General features: G+C 45.0%; 1 protein-coding gene across 1 annotated transcript in view; it reads right to left on the bottom strand.

Moving 5' to 3' along the window:
- GALNT14 (polypeptide N-acetylgalactosaminyltransferase 14) overlaps positions 1 to 25119 on the bottom strand; it is a 192735-nt gene that overhangs the window by 59723 nt on the left and 107893 nt on the right. The window contains exon 3 of the mRNA XM_008175015.4: positions 9071 to 9169. Coding sequence (XP_008173237.1) covers positions 9071 to 9169 — 99 coding nt within the window. The remainder of the gene's footprint in view (positions 1 to 9070; positions 9170 to 25119) is intronic.

The raw sequence follows: 25119 nt of genomic DNA on the forward strand, positions 1-25119 counted from the left end.
CACAGCCTCCCAGAACTGCTGGCTGGGACAGTGTCCATCAGCAGCTCCCCCAACGCAGACCTGTGTGTTAAAGGCATTACATGAATGGAATAACATTTTCAGCAATGTTAGTTTGGACAAATTAAGACTACCCAAAGGAATAGCAACCCTCGTGCTTCAAGACTTAAGCTGAGCGATCACCTGTGGAGGTCAGGAAGAAAATTTCCCTAGTGATAAAATGCCGCATAAAAGACACTGTGATGGTTACAGGCAGTGCTGAAATTTGTCCTGCAACATGACAAGACTGAGACTGAGGGGGAGTCCTCAGCAATGGGTGGACAGCCCATCCATTGGCTGGAGAATGCTCTGGGGAGGTTAGAACAGGACAGAGCAGGGAGGTGGATGCAGAGATAATATCCCAGCATGCCCCTCCTTTCCTTCCTCACTTCAGGCTCTGGCGTAGCCTGCTGCATCCCTGCCTCTTTCCTTTCTGCCCAGTTTGGCATCTGCCTTGCCTGCAGCTCTGAGGACAGTAACTCCCCAGCGAGCTTGGGCGCTTTGCCTACCGTATCATACATTGCAGCAATTCCTTACCTGGCAGGCTGCCAGTCACTGACACTTCACAATTCCTGTCCTACTGAGTTCTTACAAGAGTTTGGCTGATTCTAAAACTTCCCAGACTGCCCCAGCTATCTTTGGGATGAGACATAAAACAGAGGTCCTGATCACCTGAGTTCATTAAAGATGACATGTGACCCATTTTACAGGCATAGGCCCATCAACCCTGCTGTTCCAGTCAGATTCCAGTCTGGGGAATTCCACTGTGTCTCCCTAAAATCCCCCTCATTGTTTCAGGTGGATGCAGGATTTATCTTCAATTTTTTGTCTTGCAAGGTGCTGAGCAACCATTGACTTTGTTGGGTGCTTCTCAGGATCAAGCCCATAAAGCACAGAATGTTCCACCCCAGAGTTGGCTGCACTTCAGTGGGAGATGCAGGAGGTATTCCCACATGCACTTGCAAAGCACCTCGGGGTCCTTCTGGATAGACAGGGTTACATGATGGTAAGATGTTACCAGTAATCACTGTTCAGAGCCTTTACGGTCAATCCAGGCCTTGTCGAGTCCAGCTCCTTCACTTCAGCATTGCTCTTTACCCTCCAATAACTGCTGTGCCACTATGGATGTCCTTCAGCTCTCCCTAGGGAGGAGCAGGGCAGCAGGGGCAGGAAAACGACATGGAGTTTTCTTTTTTAATTCAAGTTTGTAGGAGGCAGAGGGAGAGATCAGAAAGAAAAGATTGTGGGAAAGGAAATAAAGGATGGCAAGTAGGGCAGACAGCTGAAAAGGGGTTCCAATTTCTTTTCCACTCTCTCTGTTTTCAGGTATTTATATGGTCCCATCACCATAGTTTGTGAATGTCTCACAATCTTTAATGTATTTATCCTCCTCACAACTGCCCTGTGGGGTAGGGCAGTGCTATGTTATACCTGGGGAACTGAGGCGCAGATAAATTAAGTGACTTGCCCAAGGTCACATAGAAAATATGTGGCAGAGCCAGGAATTTAACCCAGGTCTCCTCATGCCCAGTGAAATATACCCTTAATGACAATGCCATCTTTCTTCCCATCTGCCCTTTTTTTCTCCCTAGCCATCCTCCTCCTTTTTTTGTTTTTGTTTTTTTGCTTTGGCCCTAAGAACCTACCTAGTCCCTGAGATGTTCACATATAGTAACGCTGATAAAATAATTCCCAGATTCATGGATTCAATGATTTTTTCCTTTTTTCCCCGCTGTTGGCAAGTGGTGTGGGAACAGACCATGAGTTTCTTGAACCAAGTAATTATTCAACATGATCTTCTAATTTTTGTCAGTGACTAATTCTCGGATGCAGATCGTTCACAAATGGTGCACTGCAGATGTTCAAAGTGTGACATCCACACGGTGTGTCACACTGAGCAGTGACGGAAGTCACACAACACTCATGCCACTGAAGACTGAGCAGGATGTGCAGATTTTACAATCCAATTCAAAGTTTGCTCACAGTGAATATTAAGTATTCAAGCTAAAACCCCACTTTAGATGAGGATTCAAACTAGTAGGATTTCAGATGTCTATGGAAAAGGCCACAAACAGGGTCAAATTGACCCTTACTTTTGAGTTCAAAAGATTATTAATGGTAAATTTCTCCCACTGTTTGTTCATCTTCAGTACATACATGCAACATGCTCCAATTGGTTGATGTGTCCAATTAGGATACTACAGCCTATCCCCACTCCTGTGCATTTTACAAGACGCAATTTCTCTTTCCTATTCTTGTTCCTCGTGTTTATGATGATGATGCCCATTGATTTGTTATGAAGACTCTTGGGAGTGGTCATTATCTTATTTCACTGCCAGGCAGACAAACTCAGGGTCAAAGCAACACCACTCTGACCCCTAGCCAGGCACAAAATATTATTAATTATTATTTATATTACTATAGCACCTTGGAACCATAGTTCAAGACCAGGATCCCATTGTGCTGGGCACTGTACGGTGCTCAGGACTAACTTTGCAGGGAAGAAGAAATCCATGGTAGAGAGAAGATAAACAGTGAAACAAAGAGGCAGTGTTACCTAGTGATTAGAGTTCTCTCCCTGACTGCCATTCATTCTCCCTGTGACCTGAGACAAGTCAAACAACCTCTTCCTGCCCCACTTTATCCCCATTTATAAAAGGAGGATAGATAGTGCGTACTAATTTCACAGTGCTAGTGAGAGGCTTAATTCAAAAAGATAGTGGATGGAGCACTCAACTGGGACTCAAGACATCTGAGTTCTCTATTCCAGGCTCTACCACTGACCTGCTGGATGACCTGGGGCAAGTCAGGTCACCACTCTGTGCCTCAGTTTCCCCATCAGACAAATGGGGATAATGATACTTACCAGCCTTTGCACTTTGAGACGTACTGATGAAAAGTGCTATACAAGAGCTAGGTATGACTATTAGTGTTGTTGCACATAAAGTGCTTTGAGATCCTTCAATGGAAGCTGCTACAGAAGCATGAAGTAGTATTAAGACAGATTTCACGGTTACTGTCACATGAAAAAATGATCCAAGATGTTACCGATGTCATAGAACAGAGATTTGTAAGATTTAATTAAGCCAAGCATTTGCTGAGTGAGAAAAAACAGACCAGAAGGCTGGATAAATTAGCCTACAAAGGCTTAAGAGGAGACAAGATCTGAACAGGGTCCAAAGGCAGGCAGGGAATGGAGGTGTGTGCATGTTTGGAGCTGAACCAAGGTAGGGCAGGAATTGAGTCAGCAATCCTCTTTCCTAACAACAGCTGAAGCCCCCAGGGCCTGGTCTACGGCTGGGCAGCCTGTTCGGGATTGAATCCAGACTGAGTCTGCTGAACCCAACCTCAGCATCACAAGCCACATGAACAGACAGCACTGGCTCCAGGAGCCAATCCCATGGGCATAGCCAGTCATTTCCCAAGGACCAGCGCAGGATAGCTCTGGGAACCCACCCCAAGGAAATGGGAGGTGGGGGAGTTTGGGATTGGGTTTGCTTTACCTTTAATTTGTTTTATCTGTCCACATTTATCCAGCCCTGGTTTTGATCCAGTACAAATAGTAAAACTGACCATTCCAGGCCATTGCACTGTGGCTGGAAAGGAAATACCCACAGGTCCATGGTGACATTTCGAGGTCATTTTGTGGCAAGTAGGTGCTGTAATTAGAACCAATCCTGGAGGTGCACATCACCAGATAAAACATGTGAGCCAGATTGGATAGAGAGATGTGGGAGGGGAGGAGGAGCTACAAGGACAGAAGCCGTGAGTGAAATCACAATGGTTCAAGAGTAGAATCAAAGTAATCTAATCAAACAAAACATCTCCATGAAGGAGAAAAAAAAAAAAAGGATGGCTGAAAGGGCTGTAAATGACATGGAAATCAGGGACAATCCCATGGGAAATATATAACAGAGGAACAAGGAATAAGAGGGAAATCTATTTATTTTGCATTTCTAATCCAACCATAATTATAATAAACCGACTGTACCTGTCTACATGTGTATGTACCCATCACCACAGTAGCTAGGCACAATATGAGGAGTATATTGTGATCCTAACACTTTCACATGTCCTCATCACTCCTAGAGGTTGTCTCCCAGGAGTAACACTTCTTCATCATTCTGCTACTCCATTACTGGGGAAAGCCACTCCGAAGTGAGGAGCTCATCAACTGACCTTAGAAGTGGTAAGAGATTGGTTCATCTTGACCTTAGGAACCATGGAATTGCACAGTGCCTCCCCCTGGAGACTTCCTGTCATGCATGATAGTGGCAGGGAGGTGGTCTCGGAGAACTAAGCCTTGCCCATTGTTGGCTTTAAAGATGAGGGACTGGATCTTGGATCAGTCCAAACTCAGGTCAGAAATGTTGTGATAAATGAGCCTACAAATTTACTCTAATTGTGAGCTCAGCTGTAAAAATTATGTGAGATGTCACAGTACCCTATAATGACAAATGTTGATGGGGAAAAGGTACAAAAAGGAGACAGACTAAATTAGTCTAAACAAAAGGGCCTACTGATAGGGTTCAAGGAATATGTTAAAATCATGCTTGGTAAAAACAGAACATGTGGAATCAGGAATTTATGAACCAAAATTGGTGTCAGATAGTAGGCCTAAGTGGTGGACAAAATAATGAGGGAATGGGGCATTCCATCTATCAATCCCTTTGTGAGTCCTTAAAGAAAGACTTTGGAGGAAAAATAAGGAAAGAACGAACAGAAGCTACTGAAGTGAGCATCACCATCATAGCTGTCACCCCCACTGTCTTCTGGGATTCCAGACCTTCTTCATCCTGATCCTGAGGAATGACCTGACCAGAGTGGGCCAGAGAGTGAGGGACCCAGATGACATCAGCACCCCTACCAACTCCAGCGGAATCCCAACCACCTGACATGAAACGGGACTAGACGTTAACAGTGCCAGCCCTTCTCAACTAATTTCTCCTCTTTTCTCCCCAAGGACAGTTATTACCATCTTTGATACGCTCTAAGAAGCTATCAAACATGGGATATTTTCCCCTCCACAACTCTCTCCAGCTAAAGGGAAAGGTAACAGAAAATCATGTTAAAATGAACATTTTTCCTTCTTTTCTTTATCTATTTTGGTATCTGTAAAAGGGTAAAATGATTTTAATGGGATGTTCGCCATACTGTAAGGGACCTAGGCATAGGCAGTCTGACCTAGCAGTCACAGCTGGGCTGCTGTCACCAAGCCCAGGGCAGTCACGAGGCAGTAGTCAGTGTGGAGGGATCAGAGTAATTGCTAGAGCCAGGATTAGTAGGCAAAAGCCAGGATCAGAGTCAGGCCAGGTCAGAGACTGGAGATCAGCAAGCAAGGTGAGGTCTAGAGCTCCGCAAACCAGAAGTCTGCATGGCTGCTCAGACAACTTTCCTGGGGCACCCTCCTGGGTTAAATAGTGAGCCTGGGCCCATCAGGTCACAGGCTGCTGTTGCTATGGTCCCTTTGAGCCGTTCTTCCTAACACACTTCATCTCCCCAGTGCTCCTTGCATATGGTTCTCTGAGGCCTCCTGGTGGGCATGTGGGAACATCAGCTGTGCCAGGCTCTGCAGACCCAGCGTTCCAGTCCAGCAGCTCCTTACTGGTACTAAGGAGACTGAGATCTCTGTATACCAAGCCCTGAGCCTTGTTTAACACTGTTTAATGTTGGACAGTAACTGGGTTATGCTAACACCTGTATTCCATCTAAATGAACACAACAGGAGTCAGTACAGAGTGAAGAGAGATGGTGCTGTGTGTCTATTAGATCCACCCAGACGAAGGGAGGTGGTGACACAGTATGAGGTGAGATGTGAAGGAGCTGGGATGGGGAGTGATGCCATAAAGGAAAGCAGGAATTCAGTTGCAGAACGGTCAAACTCGCTCCTAGTATGCACGTGTCTTCCCGAGAAAGGGTTCTGCTCTCAGACAGATGAAGCCATCAGGGGCTCAAAGGGGTGAAGGAGATGTCTAGTAAGCAAAGACGAATCTGGCCCCCGGTCAGCAACCTATGTCTGATGGCAAAGGGCTCTTTAACATCCATGGCTCTCACCAGTGCAGGCCTGGGGCCAGGTCCTTAGCTGGTGTAAATCAATCTAGCTGTCTAGACGTTAGTGGAACTCTGCTGAGTTACAGCAACTGGGGATGTGGCCTGAGTTGGAGTGGCCGCAAAGAAACATTTGCAGGTGTGTGTCATACTCTGTGGAAATTTGTCCACGTCACCAAGCCAGTACAATTAGTCACGTTTGGCAGACTCGGCTCCTGAGAGGCCCAGGACCGTGATAGCAGGAGGGGCTGCAGGCCACAATGACCAAGGCATAGGCCTGTGAGAAAGAAGTTTACGCAGCATCGGCCTGAAGTGCAGGCTCTATTGCCCATCAAAGGATGAACTGGAGTTGCATATGTGCATCGACTATTGCCTGGCTCCAGGCAGTGATATCAATCAATTCCCTGCCATTGCAGGGGTCTGAGGCATTGGTGCATTTCGATCCCTCCTGTTCTCTACCTGGGGCACATAATAGTTTAGTCTCCTGAGGATTGTAATACTTTGGTCTAATTCCAGTTATTGGCTTGGGATGGGGGTGGCTGGATGGGGTTGACCTCCTGTAATATATATATATACAGGAGGTCAAACTAGAAGCTTTGGTGGTCCCTTCTGGACTTAAACTTGATGAGTCTATCCCCTTCCCTTACTTACATGAGTGTGAAATCCACCTGTCAAATGTTTATTATAGAAACAGGACTGAATGCATCTGACCATTCCTATGGGATAAGCCACTGGAGAAAGTGCACAGATCTAACCCTCAGGACAGAAGGTGTGGATAGGTTACAAGAAATCTTTCCATTCTACAGCAAAGAGCTATGTAGATTCAAGACCCACATTGGAATTCAAAGCTGCTTTTAGAAAACCTGCAGTGAAAATGAAGCATATACTATATCCCCCTACAGTAAACCACAGCCAAGAACAAACCAACAAATGGAAAAATGGCCATGTGCCCAGACCTCTCCACAGCTCATTTAGAAGAGCTCAGAAACTGTCCTTGAAAATGCAGCCTCTTTGTGAGCCATCAGAGCTTCTCAGTTAACTCTCCTTGCTGGCATCCCATGTGGCCTTCAGGTGTCACTGGAGAAGCTCAAAAATGATACTAAAGCAGACCTCTGCAAAGCCACAGATATCCCTTGCTGACTATGGCAAAACACAGCTCAGCGTTGATAGTCAAACTAGTTAAAGGGGAGACTACAACGGGTCGTACTGAAAGGTGAACTGTCAGGCTGGAGGGAGGTTACTAGTGGAGTTCCTCAGGGATCGGTTTTGGGACCAATCTTATTTAATCTTTTTAGGATCGGTTTTGGGACCAATCTTATTTAATCTTTTTATTACTGACCTTGGTACAAAAAGTGGGAATGTGCTAATAAAGTTTGTGGATAACACAAAGCTGGGAGGTATTGCTAATACAGAGGACTGGGATATCATACAGGAAGATCTGGATGACCTTGTAAACTGGAGTAATAGTAATAGGGTGAAATTTAATAGTGAAAAGTGCAAGGTCATGCATTTAGGGATTAATAACAAGAATTTTGGTTATAAATTGGGGACACATCAGTTGGAAGTAACAGAGGAGGAGAAGGACCTTGGAGTATTGATTGATCACAGGATGACTATGAGCTACCAATGTGATATGGTCATTAAAAAAGCTAATGCAGTCTTGGAATGCATCAGGCGAGGTATTTCCAGTAGAGATAAGGAGGTGTTAGTAGGGTTATACAAGGCACTGGTGAGACCTCATCTGGAATACTGTGTGCAGTTCTGGTCTCCCATGTTTAAGAAAGATGAATTCAAACTGAAACAGGTACAGAGAAGGGCTACTAGGATGATCCGAGGAATGGAAAACCTGTCTTATGAAAGGAGACTCAAAGAGCTTGGCTTGTTTAGCTTAACCAAAAGAAGGCTGAGGGGAGATATGATTGCTCTCCATAAATATATCAGAGGGATAAATATCAGGGAGGGAGAGGAATTATTTAAGCTTAGAACCAATGTGGACACAAGAACAAATGGATATAAACTGGACATTAGGAAGTTTAGACTTGAAATTAGACAAAGGTTTCTAACCATCAGAGGAGTGAAGTTCTGGAACAGCCTTCCAAGGGGAGTAGTGGGGGCAAAAGACATATCTGGCTTCAAGATTAAGCTTGATAAGTTTATGGAGGGGCTGGTATGATGGGATAGCCTAATTTTGGCAATTAATTGATCTTTGATTATTATCAGGTAAATATGCCCAATGGCCTGTGGTAGGATGTTAGATGGGGTGGGATCTGAGTTATTACAGAGAATTCTTTCCTGGGTGCTGGCTGGTGAGTCTTGCCCACATGCTCAGGGTTTAACTGATCACCATATTTGGGGTCGGGAAGGAATTTTCCTCCAGGGCAGATTGGCAGAGGCCCTGGAGGTTTTTCGCCTTCCTCTGCAGTGTGGGGCATGGGTCACTTGCTGGAGGATTCTCTGCACCTTGAGGTCTTCAAACCATGATTTGAGGACTTCAGTAACTCAGGCATAGGTTAGGGTTTGTTACAGGAGTGGGTGGGTGAGATTATGTGGCCTGCGTTGTGCAGGAGGTCAGACTAGATGATCATAATGGTCCCTTCTGACCTTTAAGTCTATGAGTCTATTAATATAAAAACTGCCATCCCAAGATCCATCTAGATTGGTGACCTGCTCCCGATAGTGACCATTGTCAGACACTGCAAAGGAAGCCACTCCATAATGCACCTCCTTGTGCAAAACTACTTACCAGGAGTCAGATCTCATGCTATCCTTAGCTACGGATCATCTTAGGACCTGGGTTAGTAGCCTTTGTAATTTTACCCTGGTAAGCGTAGCTGAAAATGCTATTATTCATGCAAACGTCTAACCTTTTTTGAAATTTGAAGGAGTATCTGTCATACTGTGAGGAAAGTGGCACACATGTTTTTGGAGCAGGAGCAAAAAAAAACCATGCTGCACACGCATATTCCTTTGCATGAGTCGGTCTTACCTTCTGATAGTTCTTAACAGGGTGGACCTGGCTTCATTATGGAAGGTGATGATGATACTTGTTGATGGCAGATCTGGACGATAGTGCAAAGTTGTACATCTGAGAAGTTGGAAAAGATACAGGTATCACTATAGTTCTGGAATGTAAAATGGCAGCTTATTTAATAGACACAAACATTAAAGGCACAGTGTAAAGGTAGATGTTCTCCTGACACTACTAAAATAGTGGTTTTCTGAACTATTCATTTCTGTTTGACCCAGAATCTATAACATTCTACTCTGTGGGATAAGTTGCCTGGGAATTCTACCATCCCCCTTTCATTCAGCTTTGTTTCTGGGTGTGGGTAACCCTACTGTGACTAGCAATGGACATCCCCAAAGAGGTTCAGCTTATATAGACACAGTGTTTGAGGAACCCAAACAGACTTTTGATGTGCATTCCTGGCACAGATATTGTTACATCACAACACAAACAGTATTATGCAGTGGGTCCAGCCCAGAAGAGTTCCCAACAGCCTGACTAGACCTATCCTTCTCCTGCACTTTGGGGATTGGGACCCAGGGCACAGGATTCTTCCCCTCTGTAGCTGGTCCCTTCCAGAAGGCTTGGGCTGAGCTCCCAGATCTTGGGGCTCTTTTGACTGAGAAGTGATCACACCACACTGAAAACATCTGCTCATCCAGCCCTGAATGATGTATGAATAAATCCATAAAGAATATTTCTCAGATGCAGCTACAGTACAAGGGTCAGACTTTCTGCTTCTCTAGCACCCTTCATCTAGGGATCTAAAAGCACTTTATACACATTAATTATTATCCTCACAAGACTGTACAGCTGGAATTATTCCTCCTACTTTACAGAAGAGTCAATTGAGGCACAGAGAGGTTATGTGAAATGCCCAAAGCTACACATTGAGGTAGTGGCAGAGCCACAATTAGAACCTAGGTATCCTGGCCCCCAGTCCTTTGCTCTAACCACTAGACAATACTGAATAAGGCTCCACAGAATTTACAAAGGCCCCCCGGGGTATGACAGGAAGCTCACCCTGAGACAGATATAGCCTTAAAGCCTTTTTATTAAAATCAGTGAAATAATAATTAAATGGTAAAATAATCAGAGTTACAATTGCATGACTGCTATTCAAAAGATACATATGGTAATATAGGATTATATGCTACAAAGCTTTAGTTAATATACTCACACCCTTCCTTGATAACACAGGAACAGCCTTGCGGTTCAGGTTTCTCAATTCTTGAATGAGGGATGCAGTGCTCACTGATTAGAAGAAACTAATGCTAAGAGCTATCAAAACGAACTTACGGTTTACTTGACTAACAAACTTAAAATCAAAACCTAATCAACAAACTAAGAATAAAAGCTTAGGGAAACCGAGCTTAGCCTAGTTCCCTTGAAACTTAGAAAGTTTAAGAAGAACAAGTACAGCCTAGTAATAGTCGTAGTCATAGTAGGTAGATAGAATAGAATAGAAGAGGAAGAGGAATAGAGATAGAGTAGAAAAAGAATACTCTAGCGAGGTGGGTCACCTCTTTTATAGGGCACAAGTGCCAGAAATCCTTCCCCCTATGCTCAAATTTCATTCCTCAACCACAAAATGTTAGGGTACACTTACCCCATAGGCTAGTATGTTTGTGCATGTTGATGACGTGTACCTACGCTCATATATTATTTCTATTCTTTAGTCATTTCAGTTCTTTCCTTGTGGTGTACCTGTTAAGTCTGTGGGTACAAATTGAAACCCCGCACCATGCCATTCTTCCATTGTCTATTAGCCTAGATAAATGGTCTTAGATATATTTGTTTTGTTTTTTATGGAGATATCCTATCTCCTAGAGCTGGAAGGGACCCTGACAAGTAATTGAGTCCAGCCCCCTGCCTTCACCAGCAGGACCAAGCACTGACTTTGCCCCAGATCCCTAAGTGGCCCCCTCAAGCATTGAACTCACAACCCTGGGTTTAGCAGGCCAATGCTCAAACCACTGAGCTATCCCTCCCCCCATAAATGGAGATATCTTATCTCCTAGAACTGGAAAGGACCTTGAAAAGTCATCAAGTCCAGCCCCCATGCCTTCACTAGCAGGACCAAGTACTGATTTTGCCCCAGATCCCTGGGTGCTTATCTATTTAGGTAACAAGTCTCAATATATAGGTCAACTTTGCTTTCTGGGTAAAAGGTCTTAATATAGATATGCTAATTTTGCTTAACATACAGGTTTTTGGCCTATAGGTCTCTTGCATCACAGCCAAACTTATTTTTAATATAAATCTGTAAACCTATTACAATAAACCAAATACTTAAACTATAAGAATATATACACACACACACAGTAACTCCCCACTTAATGTCCTCTCGCTTAACTTTTTTTCGATCTTACGTCCCTGCTCAATTAGAGACCATGCTCCATTTAAAGTTGTGCAATGCTTCGCTATAACGTCATTTGGCTGCCTGCTTTGTCCACCGCTGGCCGCCCCCCATCAGCTCCCCTACGCCCTACCCCCCCCCACAGCACCTCCCACCTGCCGGCAGACCCTATGGATCAGCGCCTTCCCCCTCCTGCCCACGGCAATCAGCTGGCTTGCCGCGCGCAGGAGGCAGGAGAGGGAAGGGGGAGCCTGCACGCCGAGTCCTCGCTCCTCCCCCCTGAACGTCGCAAGCCAGCTGATTGCCTCAGGCAGGAGGCAGGGGAGACTGGGGGAGCCTGCGCACTGAGTCCTTGCTCCTCCCCCCTTCCTCCTGCCCATGGCAATCAGCTGGCTTGCGGCATTCAGAAGGCGGGGGCGGGAGCCTGCGCGCCGTGTCCTCACTCCTCCTTCCTGCCTCCTGAACACTGCAAGCCAGCTGATTGCCGCGGGCAGAAGGCAGGGGAGGGAAGGGGGAGGAGCAAGGACGCGGCGTGCAGCGTAAAGGGAGGGCAGAAGAAGAGGCGGTTTAAGGGTGGTGGCTTGGGGGAAGGGGTGGAGTGGGCAGGTCGAGGGTTGAACCCCCCGCCCCTGGTGCTTGCAGAGTAGGGGAAGCTGCCACTGCTGCTGCACAACCTGCTTCTCCTAGCCTACAGCACCTTCAGCCTCCTTGCCTGCCTCATTGTCTCCAGTGCCAGGCTGTGCCTGTGTGGGGTAAGGTGGGGGCACCTCCCAACTAGAGTACTGTACTGTACGGCAAAAAAAAAATTTCCCTGGAACCTAACCCCCCACTTTACATTCATTCTTATGGGAAAATTGGAGTTGCTTAACATCGTTTCACTTAAAGTCACATTTTTCAGGAACATAACTACAACGTTAAGTGAGGAGTTACTGTATATATATGCAAGCAAGCAGGTTAGTCCTATAGGCTACACGGTTCAGTTTCTAACACGAGTGAGCCAAACCTACAAACAAGTGCACAGTATATAGCGTTTCACAGAACCAAACAGAGTTAAGGAAATTGGGATTTCAGTGATAACTGGGGAGAAAACTGTGGTCAATTGAAACTTTAGGTCCCCAAACTGTGGGGCATGCCCCCCTAGAGGGGCACAGAGGAATGTTTGGGGGGGGAATTAACGGGGGGGGGGCAAGCCTGCACAGAGGGCGGGGAGGGAGCACCACCCAGCCCCACCCTGCCCCCAGCTCTGCTCCGGCCCTGCCTCCAGACACAGCCCTGACTCCTGGCCCCACGCCTGGCCCCGTCCCCAGCCTTGGTGCAGCTTCACTCCCAGCCTCAGCCCCCTTACTCCTGTCTGTGTCCCCCCACCCACCTCCACTGGGGGGGTGAAGACAGGAGCAAGGGGGCACACAACCCTGAAAAGTTTGTGGACCACTGGTCTAGTAGCTATAACACTGCTCTGAAAATTAGGAGACCTGGGTTCTGTTCCTACATCTGTCCCGGGCCATGGGCAAATCCCTTCACCACCCTTTATCTTGTCTACTTAGTTTGTAAGCATTCTGAGGCAGGGACTGCCTCTTTCTCGTTAATTTTTTTAAAGCACAATGGGACCTCGATTTCATACAGCCTGGCGCTCTGATGTGTCCATAATGTAACCAAAAATTCAGGCCACCTCATTGTTCCCATACATGAGTATCCCTTTGTTCTCGGCCTTTTGCGCTAGAAATAACCTAGTGCAGAAGTGGCACGTGAAGTTCTACGTCAGTCTAGAGCAGTGATTGGATGAATGGAGAACAATCTCCCAATGTTCATAGTGTGTAGAGGCCGAGCCCTCTCCAGCCCCCTGCACCGCACTGTGCTCACTCCTCTGATGTTTCACGCAGCCTGCAGGAGCTTTGTAGTTAAATCCCCAAGACTTTGCCTTGCAGCACCATCAACGGGTTTCTCTGCGGAGCCTGAAAACTAATTGGTCTCTTACAACAAAAACAATTTTTAAAAGGCTCCTTTGACATATCTCATTGGCTTTTCTGCCACAGAAACTCCAGGACCTGATGCTGATCTGACTTACGGCAGCTTGGCACCATTGCCTTCCATGGAGTCATTCCCCATTGGCACCAGCACGAATGAGATCAAAAGCAGGTCCTCAGTGAAGATGCTGATGCACACACAAGCTTCTGGCATGAGGTCATCTGTGAGATTTTTATTCTGTGTGCCATTTTAGCAGCTTTGTGAGCATCATGTGGAATTCTCATTTCGTCTCGGTAGGCTTGCAGAATCACACTGAGATCTTTTTTTAATCTGAGTCCGCCCTTTCTGTCAATATTTACTCCAGCAGGAAGAAGGAATCACTGATAGAGTATAAATCAAACAGAATAAACTATGTGGGGGTGGGGTTTAAAGCAGCAGAAAAAGGGAGATCTCAGAAGATATCTCTCTTCTTTTCCTTTACGGGTCTGAACTCCCACGCAGTTTTGTCTGTTGACTTTCTAGTCCTGTAAGTGCACAGACCAGCAGGATGATAAGTGAGAGCTAGAGAATAGACTAGAGAAGGGTCAAATCTACAAAGCAAAGATCCTAGTTGAACTTGCCTAATGTCTAGGGGCAAGTCCATCCATGCAGTTTTTGTTCAGGCCTATCCCTAGGAAACACGCTGACTTCCTGGGGCAATGAATTCCATAGGTTCTAGATTGTGTTATTAAAGAACTGTGAATTTAGAAACAATCAATGTGGCCACTGGGACAGGATAGAAAGAAGAGACTGTTTTCACTACAGTCTTTGGACTATGGAGTCCAGAATCCAGAATCACAGCCCCCCTACTGGTCTCCTTCCCAAACTAAAACATCTTAGATCTTGGAATCATTGTGATCCTCAGCTGGGTTCACTGACTTCAATAGAGCTATATTGATTTACACCAGCTGAGTATCCAGCTCAGTAAATCCAGATAAACCTCTAACATCTTTGCTGCTCTTTTGGAGTCCTCAGATGAGTGTAGCCTTTACTGTAACCTTAAAGTGAAACAGCTGAACTGGAATGCAGTAGGATAGCCAATGTCCAACATCATGTCATCTGTATCTCATTTTCCCTCAGGTTTTCTATCCCACCCAAGCAGCTTGTATGCTCTTTTATAACTGGCACTGCACATTGGCCAGACGCCTGTGCTGCGCTATCCAAAATAGACCATAGGTCCCTTCTCCGAGGATCCTGAAAGTGCAGAGCCCATCAGGATATAGGAGAAGGGCTGATGACATTGGCCCATGTGCACCTGTAATGCCAACAGACCCCGGTTGTCGGCGGGCGGGATCAAATCTGGGACCTCTGGAACTTAGTGCCTGAGCCTCTACTGCATGAGCTAAAAGCCACCTGGCTCTTAGCTAAGGCTGTAGAGCAGACTCGTGCATCTCTCTCTAAGTGCCACTAGATGGGACAGACCACCACACCCAGGAGGTGTGTGGGTTACACAACACCTTTCGTTTATCAAAGTTACATTTCAGGGATGCGGAGAGCAGAGAGTTACCAAACAGCAACTCATCATATTGTGCCCTAAGTTACAATACCAAGTCACTTTGGTCTCCTGTGTCCTACAGTAATACACTCACACTCACAGTAGTTTTTTCTATTGGCATATATGAGAACTAAAACAAGACAGGTCTTTGATCTGAATGCTGCTTGCTTGTTACAAACCGTATAATGACTCTCTCCACGTTACTTATAAACAGTTATCCCCTAACTGCTCCCAGATGTGTGTCCTTCCATCCATTTTGAACCTGGCACCAGCAAGGAGTTCTGTGTATCATACAAGGGATGCTATTTTTGGCAACGAAAAGAAAGGGTGTGGAAAGCACTTGCAAAATACATCACCCAGACAGTTTAGGAGATGCGCAGATTTATCAATTCCAAAGAGACGTGATGCAGAGTCCTTGTATTTGGGTGTCATACACCTTTAAAATGCCAGCTGCAGTTACAGTACAGTCACTTATGGACAGTATCTGATTAGCAAGCAGCCAATGTTTTCTTCAGGCAGGAAGTTGATAGAACAGCCAAAACTCCAAATCCAAATACTTTCAAGATCTGCAAGCTTGGGTCCTAACTCTGCATAATGGGCTGAATCAAAACCCCGGGGGCCTGATTCATAGCCTGCACCTATCAAATGGGTATGAAGTGCCACTGTTCTGACCTGGTTTTACACCCACGTTGCCCAGGTGTATATCACTGCACAAGATGCAGAGCAGTGGAGACTTGGACCCGAGGTCCGAGTGCACCATTACACTGGTAAAGTTTCCTTCTGGCTCTGAACTCTGTGGCTCAGGTCCAGCTGTTGTTGGGCATGGGATGGCTCCTGGAAGTAAGGTTTCAAGTCATGCTTTGTATATCTGACACCGAGCAAAACAGCGCCAGGTCTCCTTCCACACCAGTTTTGTACATGGGTAGGTAGCTCCAGTGGTGTTATTCCTGATTGACACCAGTCTGAGCAAGAGGAAACACAGATGAATGGGGAAATTTGTCAGTCGGATAAAAAGGAATGAAACGTTCTAGCAAGGTTCTTCCTCCCAGCCCCCATGTTTGTTTCCCAATGTAACAGCAGCTAAACCCCCTGGCTCCTGAAGAGGCAGAGCACAGTTTAAGCTGTTGACTACAAGTGTTTTTTTGGCACTTGCTTGGGCAATAAAAACCACAGCTTGGAAAAGCATTAAATTCAGCATGTCCAGGCTTATTCTGTGTGACAATTACATCTGGGGTAATTTCAATTTAATACCTCCCCGCAAGTGAAAATTGCAGCATGCCGCCCTAAAATTGCTGTAATAATGAAAATAAACCCATTAAGAGCTGCCTGTGCTACCTCGGGCTGTCACTGGATAAATGCTTTCTGCTGCTTATGGTACCTCATAGGTCATCCAATTGCCAACAAGGAAAAAAAAAACCCACAACATTTTTAGGAAACCAAGATTGTTCCTTAAAAATAAATTACTGCATTGCTTGTGTTTGCACTACCATGTAGCTCACAGTCTATGAGCTCTGTCCATGCTCTGAAATCCTGCAACAAGGCAGGGAAGAAGGACTAGTAGAACTATTGCTTATGCCAACCCCATGCCGAGCTTGGCTGACCATAGCGTGGGGTCTGTTCAGCCTCTGAGGTGCATGAAAGCCCACAGCAGCAAGACATGCCTGTGGATAGTGAGAATTAACAATCAGTTCTAACAACTTGCCAAAGAGAATTCTCCAGGGGATCCCAGGCTATGCTGATTAGCTTCAGACCAAAAGAACATTATGATTTTGTACTGCCATGATGGCCTTCCTTCGCAAGATTGCAAAGATTCCACATGCAGTCAAAAAAGCTAACAGAATGTTAGGAACCATTAGGAAAAGGATTGATAATAAGACAGTAAATATCATAATGCCACTATATAAATCCATGGTACGCCCACACCTTGAATACTGCATGCAGTTCTGGTCACCCCATCTCAAAAAAGATATATTAGAGGTGGAAAAGATATAGAGAAGGGCAACAAAAATGATTAGGGGTATGGAACAGCTTCCAAATGAGGAGAAATTTAAAAGATTGGGACTTTTCAGCGTGGAAAAGAGATGACTAAGGAGGGATATAATAGAGGTCTATAAAATCATGACTGGTGTGGAGAAAGCGAATTAGGAAATGTTATTTATCCCTTCACATAACACAAGAACCAGGGGTCATCCAACGAAATTAATAGGTTGCAGGTTTAAAACAAACATAAGGAAATTCGTCTTCACACAGTCAACCTATGGAACTCATTGCCAGGGGATATTGTGAAGGCCAAAAGTATAACAGAGCTCAGAAAAGAATTAGATAAGTTCATGGAGGATAGATCCATCAATGGCTGTTAGCCATGGTGGTCAGGGATGCAACCCCATGCTCCGAGTGTCCCTAGCCTCTGGCTACAAGAAGCTGAGAGTGGACAACAGGGGATGGATCACTCGATGACTGCCTGTTCTGTTCATTCCCTCTGAAGCACCTGGCATTGGCCACTGTTGGAAGACAGGATACGGAGCTAGATGGAGCATTGGTCTGACCCAGTATGACCGTTCTTATGTTCTTGCTCATTAATGAATTGAGCCTTCCTGCCCCCCATGATGTATGCTAACCCCATTTTTCAGCCTGGGAAACTGAGGTAAGGAGATATGAAAGGCTCAACTCTGCCTTACTCACACTGAGCAGTTCATTGCCCTGCAAGGAGTTCCATTTACATAAATGAGCCTCCACATGTCTTAACCACAGTGGCTCAGAATGTCTTAGGCCTGGTCTACACTAGGCGTTTATGTCGAAGTTAGCGCCGTTACATCGAATTAACCCTGCACCCGTCCACACTGCGATGCTATTTAGTTCGACATAGAGGTCTCTTTAATTCTGGAGACTGGAATAGAACCTAGGTCTGCTGACTCCTAGATCTGTCCTTTAATTATTTGACTCTGCATCCCCTCTTTTGTAAATCCTCATTACAGAAATAAAAATTACATCCAAGCAGAGCTGGTGGGAACAATTTTGATGGAAGTTTTCCATTGAAAATGCCTTTTCATCAAAATCAAAACATTTTGCAGGAATACGCCGATTTCTACTAGATTTCATTAAAAAAAATCCAAATGAAGTGTTCTGATGATGTTGAAACTCTTCTCAAAGTTTTCGTTACATGGAAAATTTTGGTATTTGTTGGGTTTTGTTCCCATGCAGATCTACTTCCAAATAAAACTAATAGTTTTGTCAAAGCGTGAGAAGAACCATTCTCACAAACAATATGTCAGCCTATGGAGAAAGAGACAGAGCTGAACAGATCCCCAGCACTCCCCTCACCATTGAATAACAGCTCAAATGCCAGGCTCTGGTTTTACTCTTCAAAACCCTCAATGAGTTGGGCCCAGGGACCCTTGGGGGACCATTTCACTCTTCATGACCAGAACTATTGGGGTCTGTCAGCTACATGGGTCAAATCTGAGTGAGCAGAAGACAGCAGTTTCTCCGTGGCTGGCCCAGAGCTTGGGACCTCCCTTCCAGAAGAGATAAGGCTGGGGTTTTCAAAGGACCCTCAGGGTGTTCAGTGCCCAGCTCCCATTGAATTTCACTGGGAGCTGGGTGCTGTCTCCCATAGGTACCATTAAAAACCAAAGCCTGAAGTGACCACAAATCTTACTGCCTTCAGGACAAAATGCACAACTCATCTCATTAACATGGCTCTGCTGTATTGCCCACAACACTAATAACTAATGGTAAATGATTATGTACCCTTCTCTCCCACATGAGACGAGGGGGAGCAGAGAACCAGAGATCAGCATTGATCTGACCCACGTAGGTCTGTAAAATGCTCAGATATCCGTGATGATCATGGTATAAACTGCATGAGGAAGGGAGAGAGAGATTTTACATATGTTAATGGGAGAGCTTCCAATGCTACAAAGCTTTACTAGCCTTCTATCTCTTCACTGTTTTTCTTTTCTTCTCCTCTATTGTGTAGTGTGTAAGCTCATCATGTTCTATGTTTTGAAAGCCACCAGCAACCAGTCAGAGCAGCAGTGTGTATATAGTTATACACTTTGCCTTGCATGTTCCTATATAGTTAGCAAACAGGGTTACTTGGGAACCAACTGTGCCTGTGTGGTTGCTTCATATGGTTGATTGTTGTGCAAAGAGCAAGCGACATAATACTCTCCCATAAAGCCTAGGCATTTCAACAGGTCTACATTTGTAGCCACTCATCTGAGAAGTCATTCCCTTTGAAGACACATCCTGGGATCAGTTAATCACCATTTCAACCCCAGTCCTCCCTATGTATGGAAAGGAACCAGGCATCACAACCCATGACCTCCCAACATGTTCACACCAATATTCCTGGAAGTCCTTGCAAAGAGGATGGAGGCAGGATCCATGGGTTCCCAATCCATTCCCACAGGTTTTATCATTAGAGAAGTAAACTTAAGGCTGGTGAAGGGTGCTAGACGGATAGCCCTGGAGACCGGAGACCCCTGTTCATCCACAGAAGTATGACACAGGCAGCAGTACTGCATCTTCCCATTGGATCCACCTGCCAACGTGCCTCAACCCTGAGCTGGAGGGACTGTGTCTTGGCATGGAGCACACTAGATCAGTCTCAATGCATATTTGATCCTTGCCTTCTCAATGGAGAATGATTTCATTGCCAGCCCCAGTGCTCAAATCAGGAATCCTTACAGACTATGGGGTTTTAACTATGCTATTTAGAGCAAAAAAATCAATTCAGAGAGAGATCATTTGATTACTCCTCTCTATAACGGTCTGTTGCTTCAAACCCAGGTGTGGGTCTGCTGTGGGCACTGCCCCACTCTGGGAGTGCAAACCATTGCAACTCTGTCTTTGGTTCAGGGACTTTATAGAGAATTGGGAATGCTAAAAGACGCAGCAGGGACCCTGGTAGGTCAGAAGAGGGAATAGAGGAGCTGATGATTAAAGCAGCTTCTCCTTTGAGTTACCATATACAATAGAGCTCTTTATTATGAGCCAAACCATGACGCTGCATTAGAACTCCTCCTAAACCTTGTGGTGTTTGAAATCCAAAAGAAGACTTACTGACCTGGGCCCAGCTATATAACAGAGTCCCTTTCCCTGCCCTACCCCCCACCTTAAACAGCAAGGGCTTATACTGGAAACACCAATGAGGCACTTGACCATGCTGGTGCCACTGGGGGGTCACCAGTGGTAACCACAGTGTATGTAACCTTTGTACCTAGTTCCTCAGAAGGTAGATTACTATCCCAGTCAGCCAGGGTGTGGTTTCCAAATTGCTTCTTTCTCCCCGCTTTTCTGTGTGTGAGTGCTCTGCAATTGCAGCTTGCACTCATTTGTAGAGCAACAACGAAGTCTGCTTCTCTCGCACATTCTCTCTCTGTGCCTTGTTAACTTTTCTTAAAAGATGACTATCCTTGTCCTTCTCCCCCTAGCCCTCAGCCCCCACTTGCTATGTTTCTGCTCATTATTCCTTTCTGCTTCACCACCACTCAGTGGCCAGCAGCTCTGCTTTGAATTTTTAACATTCTCCCTGTGATCCTAATGCTCCCTCACTCAGCCAACATCTCACAAAGTGTCCTCTGCATATTCATTCTTAACAGCTGGCCCTGTCTGCAGAGCTACACCATCTTTCAGCTCCCTGCAAATCCCCCTCCTCTCCCTGCCACTCAGAAATACAGGGAAAAGAGATTCAGCCACAGTTTGGCTCAAATCACTCAGCTTTTCCCTCACACTCCAAACCAGAGTTGTCCATAGAATGCCAAACTGCAGTACAATGTATCTCTCAGGTTCTCAGCTACACATGGGCAAACCTAAAAACATTTCCGGGTCGGGGGTTCAGATGAACAGTCCCCAGTCTGCACGAATATCCAAACTAAATAAACCTTTTTGAGCAGAGAGGTTGAGAGTGTTACATAGTGATCTGATGTGCATGAACTGGGAGCCATAGACTCCAATACTGAGTCAGAGGCAGAAAAAGATTCATGAGAAAAAAATATTGGAAAAGAAATATACTTCTTTTAAGTTTAGGTCTCTGTGACAGGGTGCACAAACCCCACACCAGTAAGGAAGGGGTTAAACAGCTGTTCTGAGGCCAAGCAGCCCCACCCTACCCCATCCACACCTACAGAGCATGCATGGTTTGTAGAAGGAACTCAAAAGGAGAACAGGCCAGTAGACACAGGAGGGGAACTGACTTATGCTCTGAGCTCCTGGCTGTAGTGATCCAAAGGGATGAGGCAGAACGTCTGAGATTTTATCCTTGATTCCACTTATTTAACGTCTTGTCTGTTAGGAAAGAAGAGACTGGTAGGGAGTGATCCAGGGAGGCAGCAGTATAATACTTTAGGGTGCAGGATTTAGCTGCCTACGCTGTGTCCTGGATTAGAAGATGTGGAAGGGAGCTAGAATGTGTTCCCCTACCAATCTCTAGGGGGCGCTGAAGGCAGAAGCGTACCCCGATAGAGGGGGTATAGAAGAGAGAAAGCACTCCGGACAGACGGGTCAAGATCCCAAGATGTCAATCCAGAGGGAGACCCAGAGCCCCTCTGTGACACTGGCAGACCAGCTCATGCCAAGTTCCTCATGTCTCAACTGAATGCAGACAAGTACATAGCTGGAATCAGTCTGGCTCACCCGTGTGTTAGTATTGTTAAAACAGTTACTAGACTTCTAAGAATGTGTTTAGACTTTATTGAATGCTTGTGTGTTGCTGCATGCATTAATCTCATAACATCTGCATCCCATATTGTAAGGGGATATTTCAGCAGTTGCTCTGTGTGCCTCAGTGACTGGGTAAGTAACTAGACAGGAGTGAAACATTAATTAGTGTGAGAGCTGATCTTCAACAGGAGGTTTTACACCCTTCCCAAAAGGAAAGGTCCATCGATACCAGACAGACTACTGTGGGATGTTGCAACTAGAATTTCCCTACATAACATTAACAAGAGGGCAGAAGACTGTTGTTCTTCCCTCCTCCCCATGAAAATGAATCATGCAAGTGGATTTTTGCCATCAGCTGAGTTTGCAGCTCAGAGCACATGGCAGGAGAGTGATGGAATAGAAGAAACTGATTATTTCTATGTTGTTTGGACTCTCAGGGGGAAAAGGATTTTCTAAGCATAAGCAAGAGATCCTCAGGAGCTTAGCCTTGGTTAGCCCTAAAGGATATATAGAACTTGTTCAGCACAGACGCTTCTATTATCTTTTGAAACTTAAGATTGTAACTCATTTGTGTATGTATGCTTACCTGCTTTAACCTTGTAAATAACTCTCTTCTTTCCCTTTCCTGTTTTATTAAATCTTCATATAGATTATTATAGGATTGGTTACAAGCATTTTCTTTAGTGTGAGGTCTAAGGTGCAATTAACCTGGGCTAAGTGAATAGTTCTTTGGAACAGGGAGTAACCTGAATATTGCTGTGATTCATGGTGTAAGGGACCGTCCATCATAAAGGTAAGCTCACCCACTAATGGGACTGTCTGTGACTCCATGTTAAGGCTGTTAGAGTGCCTGAGGAGTTTTCATTTGATAACACTAATCTACAATTTTTGAGAAGTCGTCTGCTTCAGAGATAAAATGTGCTATTTATTATGTATTTTGATATGCTGAATTCAAATATGACAACTAAACAACTGATTGGCTACTGTTTCTAAGATATTTCAGTTTTTACATTTTATGTCTATGTATATTGTGTAGATAGTAGAGTTTTAATCATAAATTGTAAACCTAGGTCTTTTCATGTGTTTATGGTTGCTTTACATGATAATATTTCACCTGTCCTGTTTATGTAACACTTTAAAAATCAGCAAAAGAGTTATATAAATAAAATGTATTATGAAACAAAAGGCAAAAAACTATTATGTACATAGTTTAGTCCTATTCAGTGTCTACTCGGTGCTTCATGGCTTGTCTCTTGTATTCATTAAATGGAGCATCTCTTGTCACTGTCCAGCAATAGTCTGCAAGCATTGATGGGCTCCATTTGCCCTGATAGCGTTTCTCCATTGTTGCAATGTCCTGGTGAAATCGCTCGCCGTGCTCGTCGCTCACTGCTCCGCAGTTCGGTGGAAAAAAATCTAGATGAGAGTGCAAAAAATGTATCTTTAGTGACATGTTGCAACCAAGGCTTTTGTATGCCTTGAGGAGGTTTTCCACCAACCACCTGTAGTTGTCTGCCTTGTTGTTTCCGAGAAAATTTATTGCCACTAACTGGAAGGCTTTCCATGCCGTCTTTTCCTTGCCACGCAGTGCATGGTCAAATACATCATCTCGAAGAAGTTCACGAATCTGAGGACCAACAAAGACACCTTCCTTTATCTTAGCGTCACTTAACCTTGGAAATTTTCCACGGAGGTACTTGAAAGCTGCTTGTGTTTTGTCAATGGCCTTGACAAAGTTCTTCATCAGACCCAGCTTGATGTGTAAGGGTGGTAACAAAATCTTCCTTGATTCAACAAGTGGTGGATGCTAAACGCTTTCCCTCCCAGGCTCCAATGACTGTCAGAGTGGCCAATCTTTCTTGATATAGTGGGAGTCTCTTGCACGACTATCCCATTCGTAGAGAAAATAGCAGTACTTTGTGTATCCAGTCTGCAGACCAAGCAAGAGAGCAACAACCTTCAAATCACCACAACGCTGCCACTGATGTTGGTCATAGTTTATGCACCTCAAAAGTTGTTTCATGTTGTCATAGGTTTCCTTCATATGGACTGCATGACCAACTGGAATTGATGGCAAAACATTGCCATTATGCAGTAAAACAGCTTTAAGACTCGTCTTCGATGAATCAATGAACAGTCTCCACTCATCTGGATTGTGAACGATGTTGAGGGCTGCCATCACACCATCGATGTTGTTGCAGGCTACAAGATCACCTTCCATGAAGAAGAATGGGACAAGATCCTTTTGACGGTCACGGAACATGGAAACCCGAACATCACCTGCTAGGAGATTCCACTGCTGTAGTCTGGAGCCCAACAGCTCTGCCTTACTCTTGGGTAGTTCCAAATCCCTGACAAGGTCATTCAGTTCACCTTGTGTTATGAGGTGTGGTTCAGAGGAGGAGGATGGGAGAAAATGTGGGTCCTGTGACATTGATGGTTCAGTACCAGAAGTTTCATCCTCTTCCTCGTCTGACTCAAGTGAGAATGATTCTGGCATCAGGAACCGGCAGTCCTTCTCTGTGCGGTACTGAGCGTATAGCTGATGGAATGTTTGGATAATGCACAGTCCACTTTTTCTTCTTTGACACACCTTTCCCAACTGGAGGCACCATGCAGAAGTAACAATTGCTGGTATGATCTGTTGGCTCTCTCCAAATCATTGGCACTGCAAAAGGCATAGATTTCCCTTTCCTGTTCAACCACTGGCAAAGATGTGTTGCACAAGTGTTGCAGCATATGTGTGGGGCCCACCTCTTGTCCTGATCTCCAATTTTGCGGCCAAAATAAAGGTGATAGGCTTTCTTAACCATAGTGGTTATACTGCGCTTTTGTGATGCAAAAGTCACTTCACCACAAACACAGCAGAAGTTATCTGCACTGTTCACACAAGTACGAGGCATCTCTGCTCACTTTGGCTAAACAGAAAATGTGTCCCTTTGCAAAATCAAACACTGACAAATAAGAGAGCACGACACTGTATGATTTCTAGAGCTGATATAAGGCAATTTTTTCAGCAGAGTGATGTAAGCTTCGTTATGATTGCATCATCCATGACTTCTAGGAATAACATGATGCAATTCATATAATGTATGACGCAATACTAGCTTCAGATTGCATCATTCATTGTTTTGCCTAAAAAGCAAGTACTGTCCAAACCCAGTCATAGATTTATTCATAGATCCAGTCAAAGATGTATTTTAGTCATTTCTGGTTTAAATTGAGATCCCTTCCCTTTAGAACTCACTTATCCTCCGCCATTCCCAAGTCAAGGGTCGTAAAACTAGAGCCAATCAACAATTTTAAGCATCATTTTCGTTCTCAGTGACCCAGAATTAGTAAAGTTTGACTACATTTATTTCAGAAGCATTTTGGCTGTAGAGCAGTGTAATAGGTTGCTGAAATCTAAGGACAGAACTCACAACCAATTTGGAGGTTGTGTCCTGGATCCTAACAGTCTACTCTCAGGTTGGTACTCACACTCGAGTCACTGCAGGCAGCGTT

The sequence above is a fragment of the Chrysemys picta genome, chromosome 3 (genome assembly GCF_011386835.1).
Source record: "Chrysemys picta bellii isolate R12L10 chromosome 3, ASM1138683v2, whole genome shotgun sequence".
NCBI classification, from domain to species: Eukaryota; Metazoa; Chordata; order Testudines; family Emydidae; genus Chrysemys; species Chrysemys picta.